A 23594-nucleotide genomic window follows, 5' to 3' on the forward strand; every position below is an offset into this window, starting at 1 on the left:
TACATACCCAACCTTGACCCAAAAGGTTAACTTTATTGTTAGTGGAAAAGTAGGGACTATAGTAATAGTTACCATCTTCTAGATGCCAGGCACTTCTTTACTCAAATGCTCTAATGTAAGCATCTCAGCACCCTATGAATCGAAAGGATCCCAATTTTTACAGATGAGGAAACTGAGGATTAGCAAGATGAAGTGACTTTGCTCAGGGCCACGTAAGTAACCCATCTGTTAACAACTTGCTGCCCTAAGAAGAGGACAGGTGATGGGCATTTAGTTATCTATGGGGTGCATCTTTCTTGCCCAGCCAATCATCCTCTCTGGAAAAACTTTTTTTAAAAAAAGGATAAATAGCTTTCTTTCTGGGATCATTCCTCTCCAAAGAGTCTAGGCCCTAACAGACTCCCCCAGCCCTAGGATTCTAGGATTCAAGGTTGGGTCATACTTGGGTAACTATTTAGAAATAGCAGGAGCCCAAGAATAAAGCTGTTACCCTCCTTCTCCTCCCCTCCACCCTACTCCCCCATCCAGGGGCCACTTCCTGTTCTCCACCTGCCCCCTCACCTTCAGAATAGTTTTTTTTTTCTTTTTGAGCAAGACTAGCCCCGAGCTAACATCTGCCGCCAATCCTACTCTTTTTGCTGAGGAGGACTGGCCCTGAGCTCGCATCCATGCCCATCTTCCTCTACTTTATATGTGGGATGCCTACCACAGCATGGGTTGCCAAGCGGTGCCATGTCCATACCCGGGATCCCACCCAGCCAACTCCGGGCTGCCGAAGCGGAACCTGCGCTCTTAACCGCTGTGCCACTGGGCTGGCCCCAGAATATTTCTTTTATCACACAAAGAGAGAGGGAAACCAGATGCATTTATGAGGGTCAAAAACAAAAGAGCTGATAATTGGAATTTTTTGGTTTGTTTAATCTGAGTAAATAATTAAAGCTAAAACACATTTTTATGTGGAATTTCCTTAGCAGTTTTGCAGCGTCACCATCTTTGGAAAGGGACTGTTTGAGGTGGAAGGAACCTTAGAGGTCATCCAACACAACTCCCTCATTTTACAGGTCAGGAAACTGGTCCAGGTAAGCTGAGCTGCATCCAGTTGCATCTTGTCTTGCATTTCTCAGGGAAACAGACTTCTCCAGGTTCCTAAACAGTGGGCTTTTCCTGCCTGACAAAGGTTCTCCCGGCCAGAGAGAAAAGTAAGATGGAGATTTCTAGATACCGTTTTTCTGGACTAACCTCAACTTGGGTCAGTTCTGTTCCTCCAGGTTTGAGAGGCAGGCTGCAGAGTGTAACTGACTCCAACAAAGGCACTAGCTGGGGCTAAAGTAGAATGAATTTATGATGGATATGAGAGAAAATTCCAGAGATCAGGAGTTACTGAAGGTCTGAGTAGACAGACAGCTGAGAATGGTAGTGGAATCTCCTTTCCTATCTGTCTGAATTGGTTCATTTGTGCTTCTTAGAGGCAACGGAATGGATTGGGTGGCCTTTTAAGGTTCTTTCCCGTCCAAGGACTCTTATGGAGTTAGGTGATATAATAAAGGTAAATCCAATCCGAAATGCTCCCCAAGCCAGCGTTAACTGGAACGCAGCTTTATGAGGAAACTTCAGCGGAGATTCCAGCTTTTCATTTCCCCCTCTGACATGCAGGGATTAGCAACATGGAGAAGGGAGGTGGCTGGTGCAGCTTTTGTAGGAAGAAATGTGCTACTACGATGGTAGGAGGTGAAAATAGACTCAGGACCTTCCAGAAGACGGAGAAAGAAGCCCCATAGAACCAGGGCAGCAAAATATTCTTAGTGAGTTCAACTCTGATATATCAGTTTTTAGTAGCGGAGGAGGGGAAGGGAGATTAGTTAAAAAAAAAACCGGTGGGGAGGCTCCCCATGTTCTTTGGTATCTCTTGGAAATACAACGGCCATAGTAAGCGCAGACAGCTCTGTACTGCAGGGCAAGCCACCACACAGCCCCTTCTAAATGGAGGAAAGGACCCCCAGTGAGAAGCCATTAACAAAGGCAAAAGACATGCAAAACAAACAAAATAATCATGACTGAGAGAGAAGGCTAGCAGACAGTCTGGCTCTGTTCTCCCCTCCTCCTGCTGCAGGCACCTCAGACAATGTAAACAGTTAATTTGTTCACCTGCAGGCTCTGGGCAAACAGAGGCCTGGTCACACCTGAGTGGATAACTCGATTACCCCTGTAATGCCAGCGTGGTAATGTACACAAATTCTATTACACGGCAAACCTTGCTTTCGGGCATTTGAAATACCAATCAGGCCAATGTCCACTCCCTTCTTCGCTTACAATTTATTCTTGGTGTATTGGAGCCGCACCAGAATGGCATTAGGGTGGCGCTGAAGTAGCTCTCTGGAAGAAATCACTAGAAGACTGTGATCTCAGCGGGGCTGGCAGGACTCCTACTCTTTTGCAAAAGGTTGGGTCTGAATTTGGTCCTTGTTCAAAGCGGGGTCGTTGGTCGTTGGAACAACTAAAGGGTACCGTGGGTCAGCCCTTGTCTTTTTCCTAAGGAGCTTATGTTATATTTCAGAGAGAAACCCTTGGCCAAGGTGGTAACATTCACGGAATAAAGAGAAACGGCCAATGATGGATTAATAATACAATAGGTTTTCAATTTTCCTTTATGGAATCCACATCATCATCATCAATTAAAGAGCAGATTGTGCCTATTTCAAAAATGCGTTTGTAGATATTGACTGACCTCGGAGAGAGAACTTTGAGGTTTTTTCAGGGATAGAACCTATTTCCTTAGCGCACCCATGCAGAATATGTGTAGTCTTTCTTTACAGAGGTGATGCTGCCAATCTCTCAGACAGTAGCCCGCGAGTTCTGAATCTTCTTCACATTGGTGATGGATCTGCAATAATCCAGCCTTTTTTTTTCTCCCAACTTTTTATGATCAACAACACTATCTGTGAGATGGTTAGCTGGGGCTAGGGGTTAACTTTGTGACTGAGGAAGAGAATAAAGTTAGCTGGCCCTTGTGGGGCTAGATTTGCTATCTTGGCCTTATCAGCACTTGCTCAAACCAATTGAGCTAACCAGCTCTGACTCCTCCCCCCATACATAATTATATTACAGTCCTGTTTATCTATAAATGAAATAAGAAGGCGGCTGACCTAGCTAGAGTGTTTTCAAGAGTATTATATGGTAATAAATTATGTACATAGTGATGACCTTTTAAGCACAAGACCCTAAAAGGATCCAGTTTTGATTGGCTTGGCTTTAGTATTATGTCTACTCTATTGTTTTTTTTAATTTGAAAATTGGTTCCTGACTCTTAATTTTTAATTAAATTTTTCCCTAACAATTATAAATCAATGCGGATTTACTCTAGGTGTGAGGGATTCATGTAATACACACAAGAGAAGTATATGACTTCTGGTTACGATGACTACATCATCAAGAATAAAAAAATTCACTCTTGAGCCAAGCCCCACTTTCTGCATCTTTACCTTGCTCAGAATGCGGATGAGGTCACCCCGTTGGAAGGACAGTTCATCTGGCTGGTCACTGTGGCAATCCCATAGGCCCTGGTAATAAGTGGCATAGTCCACTGATCAAAGAGAGGAGAAATCAAAGTTAAAAGGATTCTGTCTTTTTCCATGGAGCCCACAGTTTTGCTGCAAATGGAAACAAGGGTTGTAATACTGCCCCTAGGAAATCTAAGATTTAGGGGGGTCGGGATGAGGCATAGCCAAACACTCAGCATGAGCAAAGGACTGTGGGAAAAGGAAATCATTAACTAACATTAAATATTTACAGATCACCCTTAGTCGGATGCTATTCAATAATATGATAAACATATTCATTTATTAATAAAAGAAAATGAGGCAGGTAATTTTTCACTTAGTTTGTAAGTAAGCAGCACAAAGAGATTTCCTGCCAGACTTTCTTGATCCAGGGTGCTTCTCTTCATTATGCATTTGAAGGAAGAGGACAAGTCTCCGACTTCTGTCTATTTACAAGAGAGGCTGAGTCAGCCAGCATGTGTCTACCTCACAGCCTCACACGTTAGCCTCCTCTGTTATACAGAAACTTCATCCTGGGCACTTCCCACCCAGGTGCTATATGAGGTAATCACCAATAAATACGGAAACAAATACCCCAGTCTTTAAGTGGAACCAAGGGGGTGTCTCATCCATTACAACTAAATTCTGGGTGGGCTGGCCCTTTTCCAGCATCTCATTTGTAAACCCTGAACATGTCTGCCAAGATTTATCTGCAAGCCCCCAGGGGAACAGAAACCAAAGTGATCTGCATTAAAAATGAAAGCAACTGAAGACGACAAACTAAGCTTTAGAAGCAGCTGGAAAGATTTACTAGGCTTCTCAGCAAGACTAGATGGCAGTGATGCCACAGGACAGCCATCGATTCTTAACAATGAAGAATTTGTATCGATCTTCTTCTACCCGGAAAGGTTAAACACTAGAGTACAAAGTGGGAGAGGATCTGGGGGTTTGAATGGCAGGGGAGATAATGCCCACTAGACATAGGGATAGATAGGGGTAATGTGGCAATGCTCCCTGTTCCTTAGGATGCTACATATGAGAGCTGTAAGCAAAGCACCTACCAAAGATGAAATTCCTATGGATGGGAGTCAGGAGTCCTGGGTTCTAATTAAAATTCAAGTGAGTTGAGGGGACCTTAGTCTACCAGTTTCTGCCTTTCCTTTCATTTGTCTTGACCCTCCCATGAGGAGTGAAGGTGCTAGTCTCTGAGGATGGGAACAGATCGGGGGCAAGTGGGCAGTGTGGGGACAGAGGCCCTGGCTATATTTGCTTTTTTTCTACTTGTTCCTAACCTATGAGCAATTCAAATAATAAAGGCACGGAGAACAAGATCTCCACGTCTCTGGAAAAGAACTTCAGTAGGAATCTTAGAGTTCACAGAAAAAGAGCGGGGACAGAGCTGTTTAGTTAAGACTCAGATATTGCAAACAGAAGTAAAAACGTCACCCATGTAGAAACTGGAGCATGTTTTCTTTACACAGAAAATTGTTTGCATATGCAGTTGACAACAGAGGGCAGCAAACAAGACAACTACACTGGAAACATTCCAGCAGAGAGTTAAGAACATGACTTGAAGAAAAATACATTGGGAGAAAAATGCTAACTATTGAAAAGACAAGGCATATATTTTTTGGGAGATCAGTGTGTGAAATAATGGAGAAATATCTGTCCCTGGAAAGTGAAAGTAGTTTTCCCAGGTTATAAATTTACGTATTTTCAGTCCTAATGGAGTTGATTCATCAACCCAAGACTTTGACTAAATTTAGGAATGAAATGCATATTGACATCACTATTCTTCATGGATTTATATATTATAGAGAAAATTATTTTATAAAAATAGATTTTTAAAACATAGCTTGATATTTCTTTTTTTTTTAAGAGATTTTATTTTTCCTTTTTCTCCCCAAAACCCCCCTGGTACATAGTTGTGTATTTTCGTTGTGGGTCCTTCTAGCTGTGGCATGTGGGATGCCGCCTCAGCATGGCTTGATGAGCAGTGCCATGTCCTCACCCAGGATCCGAACTGGTGAAACCCTGGGCCACCGAACCAGAGCACGCGAACTTAACCACTCGGCCACGGGGCTGGCCCCAGCTTGATATTTCTGAATGGTAAAAAGACTAACAAAGTTGTCTTGGCTTTTTCTGGCCTAGCAGATGGTCACCATGGGGTACTGCTCCCCACATGCCTGGAATGTTGGACTAGCTCCTAAGATTATGAATATCTTTTGGGTATATATGTATAAAGTGATTTGATATTGGGTATAGAAGACACCAGGGGAGAACACCTGGAAAAAGACCTCTCGTAAAAGTAAATAGATCACAGGGAAAGCAAGGAGCTAGGAGGAAAACAGAAGCCTTCCAAGAAAAAATAAAGGTACAAAATGCCTTTGGTTCTTCATCAGCTAAAGGCCAAAAGAAGATATTGTGGCGCTCAGGAATCCAGGAGACAGTTTTAGCCTAGCCCAAGAATCAGAATCGTCAGAACTGGAACCATGAAGAGCAGCTCTCAAAAATGAGCAGAATGAAGGGCTGAAAGCGGGGAAAAGGTTGGACTTGCTGTCTGGACAGAAGTATTCTGGCATTAAGGAAATCAGTGAAGAGTAATGCCCAAGCTGGATGAGACTGGCCTCGTATTGCCGACTCCCTGTTTAACACGTGTGATTTACACTTACGTGTATGTGTGCACACCACTTCACTACACACATTCCTCAGCATTCAAAAGACATGTATACAGCACCTACTAAGTGCCAGGGACTTTGCTAGATGCTGGGAATCCTGCATTGGCCACACACGGTCCCTGCTCTCAGGGCTACCATCCAGTGGGGAGGCACCGTGAAACAAATAGTCACCCAATATTTATGTATTTAGGATTACCATATGTCTGCAAAAGAGAAGTTGAGGGTGCTGTGTATAATAGGGAATCTAACCTAGTCTGAGGGGGTCAGGGAAAGCTTCCCCTAAGCTCTAGCTGTGTAATGAAAACCTGACCAAGAGTGGGTGTTTTTTATTTATTTATTTATTTTTGAGGAAGATTAGCCCTGAGCTGACATCTGCGGCCAATCCTTCTCCTTTTGCTGAGGAAGACTGGCCATGAGCTAACATCCGTGCCCATCTTCCTCTACTTTATATGTGGGATGCCTGCCACAGCCTGGCTTGCCAAGTGGTGCCATGTCTGCACCTGGGATCTGAACCAGCAAACCCCGGGCCGCCAAAGTGGAACACGTGCACTTAAGCGCTGCGCCACCAGGCCAGCCCCAGAGTGGGTGTTATTTAAAGACCTTGAAGTGGGGAAGAAGGAATGCTGAGGAGGGCTTCATTCCTGATTTGGCTCCAGGAAGAGCCTGAAGGCCCGGAGGTCTGCAGGGCCAGCCGAGCTTCTCCCTACACTTGCCCAGCTCATTCTATGCACAAGTGAATGCATGAGGAGGAGGGTTTCTTTCGATCAGGGAGAGGGACTGAGAGCCCGGGAGAGAGGACTGCCTCTGCTGGCTGGGCTGGGGTTCCTCCAGGTCTCCATTACTCTGGCGGCAGTCTGAGATCAGAAACGGTACAGCATTCTGAGCATTTAATTAATTCAAAACATCCTCAGTCTCATTTTGAGGACATTATTCCATCTAATTATTTTTTTTCCAGTCTGTCCATTTGGAATGAAAAACAAAAGAATAAAGCTTAATGCCAGCATTTCTCAATGTCTCTCCAAAAAACGTAACTCTGCACTAAATAAAGCCTGATAATTCAAAAGCAAAGCACTAATATATTCAGCATAAAGCAGACAGAGGACCTAGAGCAGTAATGACACCACTAATAACTAAAACAGTTATAACAATTAACAACAATTACAATGATGGAGAAGCTAATGGGTAAGATCACCGCATTTAAATTACTAGCAGAGCTGAGAAGGACTTTTCTAGAGGAAAAAAAAAGGGCAGCATCTTATTTTCTTCATCCCACATAAGAAGAGCTAAGCTCCAAACAAACCAAATGTCATATGAAGAATAGCTACAGACCGAATTAAAAAAAATATATTGTTTTTCTCTCTTTTCTAGGTATTTATTGTAAAGCGTTTGTCATTCCACATCAAGTTCTTTATAACCAATGATGGTCATTTCTTCTGTAACTGGGGCCAAGTTGGTGATACTGTTGACAGTCAATATCTGAAAATGAGGCTCTATAATGTAGAGAGCTGTAAGGTAAAAACCAGGACACCTTTCTGCCTCTCCTCCTTAGGGACAATGGAACCTGACTGTGTTCCTTCCGGAGTTCATATGTCACCTTGGGCTTCTGTTTGGGGGATATTGGGTAGCTCCAGAATTCAAGCTGAGACCAAAGAAAAGAGCATAAAGGCAGGTCACCATGTTGTTTACATTTTCTCGATGAGCAAAAGGACTGTGCCAACGAGGCCTGGTATGAGGTACAACTACTTAACAAATTATGGAAAAGAGAGACAAAACAGGAAGATAGATAAAGCTAGTCTTTGCTCTACCATGGGTCGGTGAGATTTGGACAGAGAAGGCCAAAGCAGTGGCCCACTGGAAGGGACCTGCAATGTTTTCTAGGCCAGGCCAGAAAAGGTCACTATGTCCAGTCCATTAAAGCAGGCTCAGGCTGATACCTTATTAACTAATTAAGAAGGAAATGCATGAAAAATTTGCCAAGCTCATGGACTATGACACCAGAACAGGAAGAGCAACTGAACAATACCATTTGCTTGGGCTGTTTTCATAGCTCTTTTTTTTTTTTTTAAATTGGCACCTGAGCTAACATCTGTTGCCAATCTGTTTTTTTTTCCCCTTCTCCCCAAAGCCCCCAAGTACATGGTTGTATATTCTAGTTGTAGGTCCTTCTGGTTGTGCTGTGTGGGATGCCGCCTCAGCATGGCCTGATGAGCAGTGCCATGTCCACACCCAGGATCTGAACCAGCAAAACCCCGGGCCACTGAAGCTGGAGTGCATGAACTTAACCACTCGGCCAAGGGGCCGACCCCTTCATGGCTCTTTATTGTTGAATTCTGAAATCACTAATGGTCCTTAATGTTATAACTATGATCTTGAAGTGGGAACACTCACAGATCCTGGTTTTCATCTCCTTTGCTCCTTTTATGGGACCAAAAATTGTAGCTGGCTGATGATCAACTCATGTTTGGTCTTGGGAAGTAGGTTTCAAAGAGCAAAAGCTGCGAATACCTCTGTGGCTTCTCTCTGTTTCTTTCATGTAATAGTTCACTCCGTTGGCGGGCACAAAGTGGAAAGAGTGCCTCGCAGATGGAACGCTTATCAGCCAGCATTTTTCTGCCCTGCAGACATTACTGAACGAGGCTCCTCTTTGGCCGAGTCTGCCCACAATTTCAGAGTGAAAACAACCTCTTTCAAGATCTTGGTCAAAGATTTAACGTGTCTGAGGGTGATCTGTACCTCGAGCTCTGCTTTTTATTTGACACGGCATACCCAAGCAAATGGCCAGTCGTTTTCATATAAGCAGCACAGAATGAGTTTTATTTTTTGGTTTCCTGGACATTGCCTTCTCATGATAGGGAAGGGAGATAAGCTCTCATCACTAAAGACACTTAGTGTTAGACTGTTAGGCTGATGGGTTGGAATTTAGTGAAAATTGGAGGTGTTGAAGAGTCACTCATTAAAATAACCCTGTTACTAACAGTCATGCTGTAAACTGAGCTCTTTATAGATTGAACAATCAATACTACAAGGCTGTGATAGATTTTCTAGGTAACAGAATAAAATAAAAGAAATTACATCTTACAGGGTCATTAACACCCAATAAGGATAAACTGAATTCCCTTTTCCCCCCTCTTCTGATAAGATCTAGTTGGGCTTTAAAAATGTTAGCAATTCCGTCAGGGAAAAGCACAGCATTCCGGGAACAGGATCCCTGGAATAGTATGTGGATTTTCAAGGTAACCCTGGTAGCTACAGTATCTGTTAGGAGAAAAGATCCGACCCACGGGTGCCCCCCTGTCCTGGCCAAAGGCATGTAACATGAGAAAAACTAAGCGAACCAAACTTGTGTAGTTTGTCTATTACATAAGAATTCCCATCGTCGTAAGCTCCCTGCTTTTATATGCTTTCACTGGGGCTGCTCACCCTTCCCTCGGACCTCTACATGTATTTTATTGTTATAATGCTAAGTGATGACATTTGGATGTTACGTATTTGTCGCCGTTTCTATAGCTCCTTTGGAGAAAAGGCACTACATAAATTCAGTAAAGAAAGAAATAAACACAAATAATAAAAATTCCTGCCTCAGATTCTGCAGAGAGAGCAAAAAATCCTCCCCTGTTTTCTAATCACCAAGTCACCAATCATTATAACTTGTGGGAAGTATAAACCATAGAAACATATTTAGAACTCACTACACTTTAACAACACCTATTTTGGAGGCAGGAAGCATGACGAAAAAAGTTTTTTTTTTAAAAAAACCTACTTGAATTATAGCTGCTGGAACAGTTAAGGAATAAATCTCCCTTCACCCCCCAGATGGAATCTTAGAAAGAGAGGCCGAAGAAGGAAAGGAGGTGAAGGAAGAGGCTCAAGCTGAATTTCAGGCTTTGCCAGAAGACTGCTGCTTCCTGAATGGAGTTTAATATAAAGTCGGCCACAGGAAGCTTCCAGTTATTCCACTCAAGCTGTCCATGTGAGGTGTTTCTTTCCTGCACTGGTGATGGAAGTTGGTTGAGAAAAGACCTACGTGGGACATGGGTTGGTCAGGAAACAGATTTTCTGTTGTAATTCTGTACAAGTAGAACACAGCAAAAATAGATTTCAGAATGGACTTAATCACGTGGGTTAACTGCCATGGAGCACTGACTTGAACTGCACTAACACGCCTGCACCATACCTGCCTCAGTTCTTTCTCTCCTGCTTTGGCGCATGACTCTTCACTGTCTTTTCTCGCCTTGGGAGAACTTGGGCGTTTATGAAGTTGGGTCCTTCACTAAACCTGTCACATATTCACTTCCCGCAGAGAATGAACCAAGGAAAGGGGGCTTTGCTGAATGGATAAGGAAGAGAAGAAAAGGCACAAGGAAGGAAGAGAGAGGAGAATGGGAAAAGGCAGGGCTAGAGAAACCGAGAGGGAGTGGGGAGGCGAAGTGAGAAAGAACTCCTGGGCTTCAGACTTTCATAGACTCTCTAAGGAAAAATCAGCTAGTATCTAAATCAGCCAGAATTCAGGCTCTGCTGATGGAATGAATGTCCTTGGGGCGGCCCTTGCAGTGTGCATTCCTTTACTGACAACGACGCAATAGGTCCTTGGTCCACTTAAGGAGGCTTTAGAGGGGCATCTGACCTTAGAAAGGAAGGGCTCGCTAACAGCCTGCAGCATGGTGAACAGACTGGGATGAGTAAAGATGTAATTGTGTATTCAGCAAACCTGTTACATATTCATTTCCAAATGTGCCTGGAATCAAACCAGGCCATCAGAAGTCAGCATCACCAAGCAATTCTATCCTTCACCCCACGTTCACTTTTCAGATCTGACACATTTCCATTCCCCTCTGAACTTGCAATCTCCGGGCCTCTCAGAGAGGAGACATTTCCATTCTTTCCATTCTCAATCCTCTGATCTCTTAGAGATGAGGCAATTCTATTTTCACTGTACTGATTTAAGAAATACTGATAGGAAAAAATAAATATCTGGTTTGGCTTCCCACCCTCTCTAGGATAAACCTTGGCTGTTCTGGGAACATTAATTAAAGTGAACGGGTGGCTGTTTTAAAGTTAAGACTTCCCTATCCAGTCATCTCATGTGGGGCTTTGGAGGTCCACACACCAGTACGCTCTTAATTAGCGAGTCCCGTAATGCTTGTGTTCTGGAGAAAGGTGCCTTCTCCAGCCAGAAGCCCGGATGTCCTACCCAGTGCCTGTACATTTATGTAGCTCTCATACCTCCTTTCTGTCCAGTGCCACTCGCATCCTCTTCTAGCTCAAGCTCGTCATCTGAGGGGATAAACATGATCAGCATTAGCAATTAGTGGTCGATAGCCCTAAGTTCTCTGTACTATATATATAGTATGAGCTCACCACGTTTTCTTCTTTCAGGCAATAATCACCGTGTTCTTTTTTTTTTTCTTCCAAATCATCTCTCACCTTCAAACTGGCCCCTCTTCCTTCCCTCCCAGTTCATTCGTTCACAGACATTTTTAAGTGCTCACTATATGCGAGGTGCTGTTCTAGGAATGAGGCATGGCAATGGACAACACTGGCAGGGTCCCTGCCCTCAGAAGCTTCCAATCCACTGAGTTATCTAGGCGCCTATCACTAGAATCCTAATCCCTTTCCTCAAACTCTATTTCTCCTCTTCTTCTAGAATTCTTTTCAAAATGTATTATCTCCATGTAAGCATCCAGAGTTGGGGGGGTGTGTGTGTGAAGCTCAGCATGCATTAAACCCTCTGTGATTCAGTAATCCTCAGTGTATCAAGCTTTGTTCAGCCGTAGCAGAAGCCGGTCATGTCCACAATTTTATATCCTAGTACTTGGGGCTTGCAGTTACCTTTTTACTGTTGTTTTTCAGCCCGCCTTGTTCATTAGAGTGTAAGCGCCTGCGGGCAGCGGGAACGGTCTGTCCATGAACTGCTGCAGGTACACAGTGGGTTCTAAGTCAACGCTATTGTCTAACTCCAGTCAAGTGTTTATATGGCCAAAGTCACAACATGATTGGCCTAAGTTTAACCTGTTTTAGCTCAGACTTCATACTACCTGATGGCATGGGAATTGGGCCTTTGTCAAGAAAGCGTGAGTGCTAGAATCATATTTAGCTATTTTATACATGGGGTAAAATGAGCAAAAATACACTTGCTATTTTTCTTTTTATCACTGCCACCCTCTACCCGCTGTCTCTTTCTCATATACACCCAGTGAACCGGGCATAATAAGCAACATTCTGAGGGCTGAATACTCAGTTTCTTCTGGCCGTATTTACTTTCTCTTTCTGGGTCTCAGCACACTTACCTGTCTTGCTTCCCCGTAGTTATGCCACTAAATGGAACTTCTGTGGAGATGGCCTGGGGACAGTCCCTCCCTCCCTTTTTTTTTTTTTTTTAAATATAAGATTTATAGGGCAATATGAATTCTGGTATGTCAGGCTGGGGAAAGTAAACTCTAAGCTCATAAGTAAAAAGAAACAGCATAAAAATATGTTTAGAACACTAGAATATTAAAGAAGTAATCTATTTCACATATAAAATGATACAGTTCCCCTGCAAAAATAAAAATTAAGAGATTAACACTCTGGGGAAATAAGTCACATGTTACCAAGATTAAAGACATATGTACACATAAATATTCTTTGGGAAAAGGACTCAACTCCTCTTATCTCCAGGTATGACCCAGCAGCAGGGCATCTCCTACTCACCACCTGCAGTGTTCCCCTGACCTCACCGTGAGGAATAAAGAGGTGAGATAATGGAGGAGTGAAATCAAATACCGGAAATAGATCACGCTGAAATAAACCACATTAAACAACATTCTTTGCACATCTGATTACTTGCCCACTTCCTTCCTTCCTCTGCTATGATGCTTTTCCGTTTGGACGTGGGACCAATTTCACAGGAGTGAAAACATTAAAAGAAGAGTTGGGACGTCCTCCCTTTTAGAGATACCCAATAATTTGGACAGAGAGCAGCTCTTTTGCTGATATCAAACAACTCAATCACGGAGACCAATAAGTGGCTGTGCTTAGGCGCTTTTGCAGAGAGGGTTTATTCCACCTCTGCTGTCTGTGCACAGATGTCTCTTCCTCCCAATTCTAATCAATGTAAATTGGGTCAGATCTCCACTGTGAATTACAAATTGGATCCGAAGTTGGAGGGTCACTGTGCCTGCTACTCCACCTCCTTCCCACCACCATTAGATGGGAAGCTACACCAAAGATCTTTTCTAAATAAATCAGACTTTATTGTAAAACTCGGCCACTGACGAGACATAACCTCATTAGCATTGATTTTAAAATAAATTATTGAAAGTGGCTTGCCTGCTCTTTGCATTTGTAAAATAGGAGAATGTAAATGTATTTGCAATGATAAAAATGAAAACTAAAACTTGATTCCTTTATCCTTTCAGGCAACAGCACTTAATCTAGTCATGATACAAAAATGGAAAAAATAAAAATCTGTTCTATGCAGTTCAATTCCAGACCAGATACTCTGGTTTCCACTGCGCCTGTGGAGTCACCTAGAAAGAAAGCAGAACGCTGGCCATAGATCTTATATATCATTCACCACGATTACGAAGCTCTGCGGTGATGGATGTGAACGGGGAAGCTACAGTCCCCACATCTGTTCTATCTAACGTTGTCCTTCCCGGGTGGCTGAAAGTGGGCTTGAGTCAGGAAGCCTAGGCATTGATGTGAGGGGCTGGGTGTGTGCCTCTGCGGCTGCTGAAAGAGTAGGTATGGTATGGGGACCATCGCATAGTGAGGGAAAGCGCCCTCCACAGCTCATTATGAAAGGCACACCTCTCAGCACCCTCCCAGCTTTAGAAGGCACGGTACAGAGAGGCGTACACTTTATCTCAGATTCGTCAATGAAATCAAATGGAATCTTTCAACCTCTAAAGTCAAGAAACCTGATTATACAGCAACAGAAGAAAAGTCTCTTTGGTCACAAAAGTGAGTGGATTAAAAAGTCAAATTTCTATTTTTTCATCTGTAAGGTGGGGCTTTAATTTTAAAGAGGTTATTTTGAAAAATATATATATTTTCTAGGTTAAAGAGCTTGTTGAACTTCTTTATAAGAATATTATTAGGTATTTTAGCATTACATCTACTGAAATACATCTTCATTTAAGAGGGAATTAAAATTTATGTGCCAGCTCAACTTTAAACAGTAATAGATTATAATGGTTCTTGCTCCTAACAGGGCATATGGGACCCCAACCTTACATAGGTTAAATGCTCTACTTGATTCCCAAATATCTCATCTCAATTGGGAAAACAGTTGAGGAAGATTCTGTTAACTGTGCGAACATGGAAGAGAACCGCGGGGCATCACAAATGAGCACCAGTACCCAGAGAGTTGATTTCAATCAACACTCTTGGCACAATGTCAGGGACACTAATGAGAGGCTGAAAGGAACAGGACACTGACTCCACCTCAGAGGCACAGAGAAGAGCCAGCTTCCCATGGCACCTGGCTCTTTTCTGAAGTGCCGCTCCGACACTGAGAATAACATTAAAAAAATGACAAGATTAGAAAGAGCGAAATCACTTCCCCTAAACAAAGCAAAGAGACAGAGGCTTAAAAAATGCCAAATGTATCCACATGCAACCAGATGTCAAGGTGCTCTGGTGACAGATGCAACAGAAATATAGATAGAGTCGAAGTGCAAAGGGAATGTGCAGAAAAGTGGAAACAGAAACCATGCCATGGCACGCACAGGTATGTTATAAATCCATGGATGCCACAGCACCTCCTCGGACAACATGGAAAATATGAGCAAGATGCTAAGAACACATTTAATTCTCTGTTGTATAGTTGGTAATCTCAACTGTGACCTCAAAATATGTGCATCCTCTCTCCGTGGTATGGTCTGGATGTACAAGATATTAAATTCAATTTGTGCTGATTGCAACACTTGGAATGCACTGAATTTAATTTCACAAATAATAATTGAGCACCTACTAACCGGGGGAGAGAGACCTGAATCCCAACCACCGCGGCGAGGGCTAAAACAGAGCTCAGCTCAGGTTGAGTATCGGGGAGGGCGTCACTGGGGAGACACTGTGAGAGGAACATGGAGGGATTCATAGGCTGGGATTGGGAGGATATTCTAGGTACAGAAACAGCCTGACAGCGGGTTTTGGTGCTGGCCAAACAGCACCGTGAAGTTCGGGCGCAGAGTGCCCGGAGTGAGTGAGAAAGGTGCAGGAAGCTCGCAGGGGGCCTGAGGATGACTCTTCCTTGATGCTCCCCCCATGGAGTGTTGCTTTTCTATGAAATTGGAAATCACTTTCTTCATAAACTTTGTATCTCTGGTGTCTGCTTTTTTTCTTTCACTAGACCTCCTACTATCACCGTGCCCCCTTCCTGTGGGTCTGGACAACTGTACGGGGGAAAAAATAATTCCACAGAATGCTTGCTTCCATTTGACTCAAATTAAAAAATGAAAGCCAGTTATATGCTTTATCATACAGCATCTGGTTTCTGGGTCTGTGATAACTCTCCGGGGCAGTGTGGGCAGCATTGGAATGTGCACAGAAAGTCCCAGGGACGGCTCTTCGTCTCTGCTTCCATTTGCTCTCCCGAAGTCTCTCTGGAGAACACAGCCGGATTCTGTTGCCACTGCAGCTGCTGCAAGGCCCCAGTTACAGCTCTCCAATGGGCTCAGGCGCCTTGCTGGATTCCAGCCTTGAGGCCCCAGACAAAGAAAAACCTGATAAAAGTTGTCCTTTTATGGAATCCTATCTTGAAACTGGGCCTGTGCTAGCCTGTAAAATAATTTCGGGGAGGGGTGAGAGAAGGCTCAGAAAAGCCTCCCATTTCCCACATATTGCTTGAGAATCTTTGCAGTAGTTCCCTACAGTTTAATCTACTGCAAATGAGATCTTAAAAATCAAGGGCCCCCATATGCTCAACACGGATGTTCAGAAATCCCACTGGATACCAACCTTGAAACCATATTATCCACGACTAACATTTTTGTGGTCTTGGCTGAAAACCTCGAGTGCTCTGGTTTTCCCTCATGGGAAGGAGAGTGCTGGCCACGTAGCAAATGCTAATTGTCCCATGATTAATGTGATGTAGTGCATTTAATTTGATGACCCATACATTATTTTGATTAGGAAAAAACATTTTTGTATTGACTTGGTATGTGTTACAGGCACTTTTCTCTCTCCTAGGAAGCCCATTGAAATTATATTCTGGAAGGGAGGTCTCACTTACACGGCCTTCCCCCTAGACAATGAGGCTTGCATAGGCCCCAACCCAGAGAGGAAGGATTAGCAGAACTGTCAGTGCTAAATATTCTCCACAAAGCACATTTACCTGTTATAATGAAGCAAATGTTAGAGGCCCAAGTCATCTGACTTTTGATGGGTATGCAGTGTTCGCACAAGCCAACATTCCTGTTGGCCGTCCCTCCACCCAGCACCTGTCCTCGCCGTAAAAGCGGGCCTGAGCAGAAGGTGCGTTCCGCGTTCCATCTGCTTGGGATTTTCAGTTTCACCTGCTTCGTACACAGACCTGAAAATGTCCAACTGGACTGTGTCAGGTCCGGTTGGTGGAGTTGTGGAACTAGCCATCCCTCAATTCTTCAAGGAGGTAAAACTTCCTATTTAAACGCTGCCAAATTAATAACAGCCAGCATTTATTGAGTGCTCACTGCATGCCAGGGCTCTGTTCTAAGTGCTTTCACACAGCAGTTCTGGACTTCTCATGGCGTCCCTCTATGATAGCTACTACTGTTATCCCCATTTTACAGGTGGGAAAATCAGATGGAGAGAGGGCAAATAACTTGCCCAAGGTCTCACAGCTAGCAGGTGGCAGAGCAGGTCCATCCTGACTTAGAGGCGGCACTTTTGCCTGTGATACACCATGCTGTCTCTCACGTGTTGCTGCTCGGCAGGTGGTCTTGTGAGATGCCAGGAGAAGGGCCACAATGTTAGGCGCCCTCACATTCCCTCTCAACTCCCCAGGACTGCCAGCGTGGCGCAAGCAAAACTAACAGTAATATCAGAAGCAATAAGCTGAGTGGTGTAGATGGGAAGCTGGGTGGTGGAGACTTATGGCCAACATATTCATACCATAATTATATGCCAATATATCCCACTTTTAAAAACTATGATGGATAGAGCTTTTGGGACAGAATCTGTGGGTTGGGTACAACATTGTCCTTTGGAAACTTATAAGCAAGTTAGTTGCCATTTCCCTAACCTCCAGGAAGAGAGCCTGGCTCAGCTACAGTGTGGCCTTTCACACTTGAGAGAGAGCGTTGCTGTGGGCATAGGGTAAGTGGCTTTCCTTGAGAAAGCAGACCAGTCTCCATGCCCTTGGAGTCCACTCCAACATCCAAACTGGCATGCATTTTGGAGGAATGTCCTGATGCCCTGGGCAGTGCTGCAATGACCGAGGGTAGGAGTTAAGAAGGCCGGGGAAGGATGGTTGTTAAGAAGCCAATCATACATTTAGTGATGCACCTGGGTAAGGTGATGGTCCCAAACTCATCTTATTTTCGGAGGCCTCTTTCCCTTTGCTGTCTTTTGCTCTGCTTCTCTGAGCATCAGCCCCTGGCTCCTTTGAGAACTAAACATGCAGCACGACAAAGGCCCCTCTTTGCTTCCCAGAAGGCTGAGTGGTTCAGTGAGGTGTTCCCAGAGCATTCTTCCACAGCAGTAACCCAAGGTGGAGTGTAACCCGGATATTTCCCCAAGCCTGGGCAGGAGTGAGCGGAACGCGAGCTCACTAGGCAGATTCTGGCCAAGTTGGGGAGAGCATCTCCTTTTAGGGAGTGTTGTGAATTAGATCCGTTTCTGCACCCTGCTGTTGCAACGGAGCAGACTGTGAAAGGGGAGATTCTCAGAGGAGCTGTGTTTTAATGTAGCAATTTGATTCAATTTTCCACTCTATAAAATTACCCATCACTGCTCGTTGCTTTCTAACAGACACCTTCACTCTTAATTTAACAATCCTATCGAATTCTGCCAGGGAAATTGGAAAAATTTATCACCTGTGAAATTTTATTTTCCTTTGGTTGTATCTGTTTTTGTAAAACTTCATTAACGACGATGACTTGCTGAGGAAATTATCATTTTTTTTTTTTAACTTCAGACACAAGAAATGGCTCGACCTCAACCAAGATATCATTTGCATAATAAACCACAACAAAAAGGCTGAGGAAGTCGGGACTGGCAGAGGCTGGAAGAGCTAGGAGAAGAAGCAGGCTCTCCTTGGTGGGGTGGGTGAGGGCCCAGCAAGGAGGACACGTGTAGCCACAGCCTGCTCCTCGACTCAGGAAGCAATGACGTGGCTTCTTCCCCAGGGAAGAGAGGGATGCAGTGTTGACAGGGTTGGACCTTCTTCTTAGGAAGTCTTGAAATGCAAGTCGCTTACTGATGATGCTTTTTAGGAACCAGTCCTGCCTTCAGGGGCCCGACTGTTAGGGTGACCTGAGTTCCTAAGTTCATCAGGGATTGAGGTTTAAATTGCAATAAATTTAGGCTTAACTTGAATTTCTCAGCAGAGCACTGAACTCCTGGCAAATTTCCACAGGAGCGATCTTTCTGAATGGACTTGAAGATTCAGCGTTCCTGTGGTCTAACTGCCTCACAATTAAAATAAGGCTCCGGCTTCAGTTTTCCACAGTCTGACCCCCACTGTGCTCTGCACTATTCACCAGCTGCTGTGATCCCCGCAGAGGTAGCTATGTGGAAGCAGCGATGACTATACATTTTTTGAGATGCCAGTTGTTATGCTTTGGGAAGAAAAAAATATGTCCAGTAGACCTGCTGGAATAGTGGGCAGAGCAACCACGTTAGGCTTATTGGAAGAGACGCAATTTGACTCGTGGTATATCTGAACTAGGTAACAATGAGTTGTGCTCTATCAGGGCTTTACTGGGGTACTGAAAAGGTTTCTCAGCATTGATCTATACTCCTTCAGACTTTTGATATCCTTCATCATTTTGGTGTCACTTTCTATTATTCTCACAATTGCAGAGAAAAGAAGTTGAAACCAGAGTTTTGATGACTCATCCTAAAACTCAGAGTAAACCAATGAAAGCGCTTAGGAGATACATCAAAAGTCATGGTTTTGACTTTTTAACCTTGTCGACATGTGTAATAAATTACTTCGCATGGCACAGATGAGAAGACACTCCCTGAGGGACTCGTCCTGCTCCCAGAGCGAGAGACGGCTTCTCTACTGGGAATCATGGACGCTCCACCGAAGCTGCCTTACATTTCTTCCTTCAGAGACTGGGCTGCCTCTGGAGTTTCAAACTTATGTTCTTCTACAAGGTCAAGAGTTTCTGAACCAGAGGAAGATCATTAGAAGATGAAAGTCTTACCTGGTAAGATTTCGTAAATATCATCGTCTTCCTTCTCCTCAGTGGGCTCTTTTAGCCCCATACTCAAAGGCAAGTTAATGCGTCTGCTTTGGGAACCAGAATTTGGGGAGTCCAAACCATCAATATCATCATAGGTCTCTTCTTCTTCTTCTTCCTCCTCCTCGTCGTCCTCTTCATATGGAATGGTTAAGGAGCTCAGATCTGCCAGAGGAGAGATGAGAATGAATCAAGATAGGGAGAAAAAGAAAAGAATAGGTGAGCGAAGGAAAGAGGGAGAAGGAGGAGGAGGGATGAGAATAAGACACGTCAAAAGAAAATGAAACACTAGGTTAAGTGCTGTTATTTCTAACGTGGGCCTCGGCGGCAGGAAATCTACGGAAAAGGGCAGACTAGCACTGCGTCAGGTTTAAACCATCAACATAAATCCTTCCTTGCAATAAAACTTGATCAGGATGACGCAGCCTGAAAAGCACGGGTGTGTGAATGAGCACACAAGGCGAGGCGAAGAAAACAGGGCAGAAGAGGAAAGGCCAGCGTGCCACGCACTGCTCGTCACGTGGAAAACTGGAAGGGTGAGTGATGGCCTGTGGTTCTCCAGGGCGCACAGGGCCGTGGGAACTGTGGCGGCTTCCAGAGGGTATGTGAGCTGTCAGAAGCTCCTCTGCCCCGTGAACTCACTGCAGAATTTCAGACAAGTTTGTTTGTAAAGAGAAGAATGAGAAAAAGTGGAAGAGGAAGGAAGCAGGATATGGAAGAATATAAGAGTAATACAAGACCAAATGGAGTGGCTGAGCGAGGTGGTTACCAGGTCCTTTTGCAACTGTGCAGTCTGGCTGACCTTAAAGTGGGTCACTGCTCTGAGGATGTTGAGCCGTGACAGGCTGGGGAGTAAGGGCAGGGGAGGGAGATTGGTTTTTTATTTTAATGGGACACCAGGAAGGTTCATTCTCCGACGTGCAGTACAGAACGCTCCCTGCAACCCTGCTGAGGGGCCTCTGCAGGCTGGGGAGTGCAGCCAGGGTACTCTGGGGAAGCAGAGGGTGGAGAGACATCCAACGCTCATTTCAAAACACAATAAAACTGTTTGGCTTGATTAGGCTTTTAATAAAGATTTTGCAACAATTTTCATCTGAATTCTGGTGCCACCTCATATGAGGAAGGGATCAAAGACACATTTGTGGCTTAAACCGTATGTTATTATTTTGTTTGTTTTAAAATAAAATGGAATGAATAATTTCTTCAATGTGGGATTCTGAAAGTACCACAGGGTACAGCTCAATAAAGCTGCTTTGAGTTTTATTGAGGTTTACACACTTAGGGGTATATTACACGCATAAATCCAAGGCACCTAGATGAGAGTGTACCCTGTAGTCTCACCATCAATGTTCATGTTTGCCTAGTTCCAGTCTATTATACGTGATGCTCTCGGAAGATGCAATAGTTTGTTTTTGTGATAGCAAAGGCATAAACAGAGTGAAATAGGCAATTCTTGTAATTAAAGCTCCGGTGCTTCCTTCTTTTTATCCACAATAAAATCTTATAGCAGAATAAAAAATGGAGATGAAAAGGCTTGGTGTTGTTACGTTGATGTGCTTCTCCCTAGGTCTGGGGCCAAGGACAAAGTTGGTGTCTGTGCCTTTCTGCAGAGGCAGGGTCCCGCCATGATGTATGCCATCCTGAGGCGTAGTGACGCCAAGTGACAGACTCAGGTTGTCTACTTCTACCTGCCAGGCCACTCCCAGACAAGGCTTTCTGGACCACTGTCACTGCTGTGCCTGCAGGCTGGCCAGCAGAGGGTACTCTAAGAGCAGTCATTGAACATCTTCAGGCAGGACTCTTCCCATCCCAAAGCAAGGAGCATTTTACTGTGGCTTGGGAAATAGCAATTTGTTTTTAATGTCTAATGTTCTTGAAGGCCACCTAGATGGGTTTAGATTTCTACTTCCTCCTAAGGCTAGAACAAGAGGATTTTGAACCTAAATCACATCTAGATGACATCAAATTTGATATCATGAATTTCCTTTCCAGAATATAAGTGCTTAGGAGATACTGGATTGAGCTGAGCTGGTTTTCAGAATCTCCTTTTCTAGTGATTATGAACGTTACAGACTTGCCTGTATTTAGATGGATGAGCTAGAGTGTTATTAGAGGTCATCTCCAGGTTGACAGTTTCTTTACCTTCTGATTCATACGTGGTACTAGTTGTTGTTAGAATACAAAGGATGTGACAGGGAGGGTAAAAGGGAGAATGGGAAGAAAAAATACATACTGAAGCCTGTGGATTATTTTTACGCAATATAACTTCAACTGTAAATCCACTCAAGCATTGTTTCTGTAATGACGATACTTACCCTTTAACAAGAAATTTATTTGATCCACCCAATCTCTGGCTTCAGCTGGATTAGTAGCTGTAAACTAGAGAAAAATCAGTGAATTAATTTATCACCTTCACTAAAATTTCCATGAATCCTTACAAGTTCCGTGAAGGAACTTGTAAGTCGAGTTTCAGAATCAAGTTGAAAGTTTGGGATTCTCTGCTTGATTAATGTTTAGAAAAAAGACCAAAATCTCAGTCGAAGTGATTTTTGCCTTCAGCAATTTGGCATACCCAATGTGGACAGCTATTTGAGTCCAGAATTCATATTCATGTGAATTCATCCATTAGATTATCCACTCATTCATCGGGCATTTATTTGAGAAATATTTAACAGAAAAAAAAAAGCAAACCAAAATTCTCGACTTCAAGCAACAATGCGTCAGCTAGAGAGACAACATACACACCGGAAACGGGAACACTAGGAAGTAGGTGCATTTGATCCCAGGTGGATGCTGAGAGACTACAGGGAGCACTTGTTGTTGCCTAGAGTAAGCCAGGGAGGCTCGGTGAAGTAATACTGTTTGGTTGAATTTTAAAAAAGAGTTGCTGGAAACTGACTGCTGGGGGGAGTTGGACCTTTCAGGTAGAGAGAACCAAGTGCAAAAGATTAGGCAGGAGACCATTGTGTGTGGGGCAGGTAGGCAGATCAACCTGACTGGAGAAGAACAGCAGATGAAGCTGGAGAGTTGAGGGTCAGAGAAGAGTTGATGAAAGGGCTCTGAGTACTAGAAGTTCAGACATAAAATGTAGGCAATAAGAAGCCACTGTAAATTTCAGCAAAAGGAGTGAGAGATTCTTTCAATAATCGTGGGCAGGAGGGATTGGAATAGGGAGAAATTGGAGACAGAAGACCAAGTAGAAGGCTATTTAACTAGTCCTCTGGGTGAAGTGAGAGGGACTTAACTATTGTGATGGCTGTGGGAATAAACCAGAAGGGAAGGATCCAGAGGACACTGTGGAGGGAGAATCCACAGACCATGATAATGACTTGGATTCAATGGGCCAAAGAAAAGAAGAAGTAAACAAACTCTACATTCTGATTCACAAAACAGGCCAGTCAAGCATCAAGCCTTAGTAATTTTTTATTTTAAATGAATCAACTTGAAATGACTGTCCCTGAAAAACATTTTTATTATCTGGCCATTAGGGTAAGATAAAGATATATGCTGTCTAAGAAACCCAGATTCCTGCTTAATACTTATTAATAGACATTGTCATTCTTGATTTCTTAAAAACACATTTCTATAAAAAATGTCTAGGGAAATTGATTTAGACTTGTCATATAAATTTTTATCTGGATGAGGCACCATTAGAACTGAATAATAAAAGAAGCTTAGAAACATACCCAGTGCATGTATCTGCATTATATACATCTATAAGGACTCTATAGAAAAGTTGAGTTTAAATTTAAAAAAAAAAATTCAAAATTGCATAAGAAGACCTAGGTCATTTTATCAAAATAAGGGTTAAAGATTCTGTAGACACATAAAAAAAAAGCGTTGAGAAAAATTTGAAGAGTCAAAGCGTTACTGAAGTGGTTACTATTAATCTTAGCGTGGTTTTTCTCTTTTTCATAAGTTAGCTAAAGTTTTTCTAAATTGTTTTAGTAAAATTGTGATAAGATAAAAATTGCCCACAAGCAGGAAAAAATATGTATATATATATA

At 43.4% G+C, this 23594-nt stretch overlaps 1 protein-coding gene across 3 annotated transcripts in view; it reads right to left on the reverse strand.

Moving 5' to 3' along the window:
• The window catches only part of SKAP1 (src kinase associated phosphoprotein 1), a 255673-nt gene that overhangs the window by 18428 nt on the left and 213651 nt on the right, over positions 1 to 23594 (reverse strand). For all 3 annotated transcript variants that reach the window (XM_008530765.2, XM_070560568.1, XM_070560567.1), the window contains 4 exons: positions 21903 to 21966; positions 19552 to 19752; positions 11438 to 11488; positions 3480 to 3580 (listed from right to left, as the gene is read on the reverse strand). In XM_008530765.2, coding sequence (XP_008528987.1) covers positions 3480 to 3580; positions 11438 to 11488; positions 19552 to 19752; positions 21903 to 21966 — 417 coding nt within the window. The remainder of the gene's footprint in view (positions 1 to 3479; positions 3581 to 11437; positions 11489 to 19551; positions 19753 to 21902; positions 21967 to 23594) is intronic.

The sequence above is a fragment of the Equus przewalskii genome, chromosome 10 (genome assembly GCF_037783145.1).
Source record: "Equus przewalskii isolate Varuska chromosome 10, EquPr2, whole genome shotgun sequence".
Taxonomy (NCBI): Eukaryota; Metazoa; Chordata; class Mammalia; order Perissodactyla; family Equidae; genus Equus; species Equus przewalskii.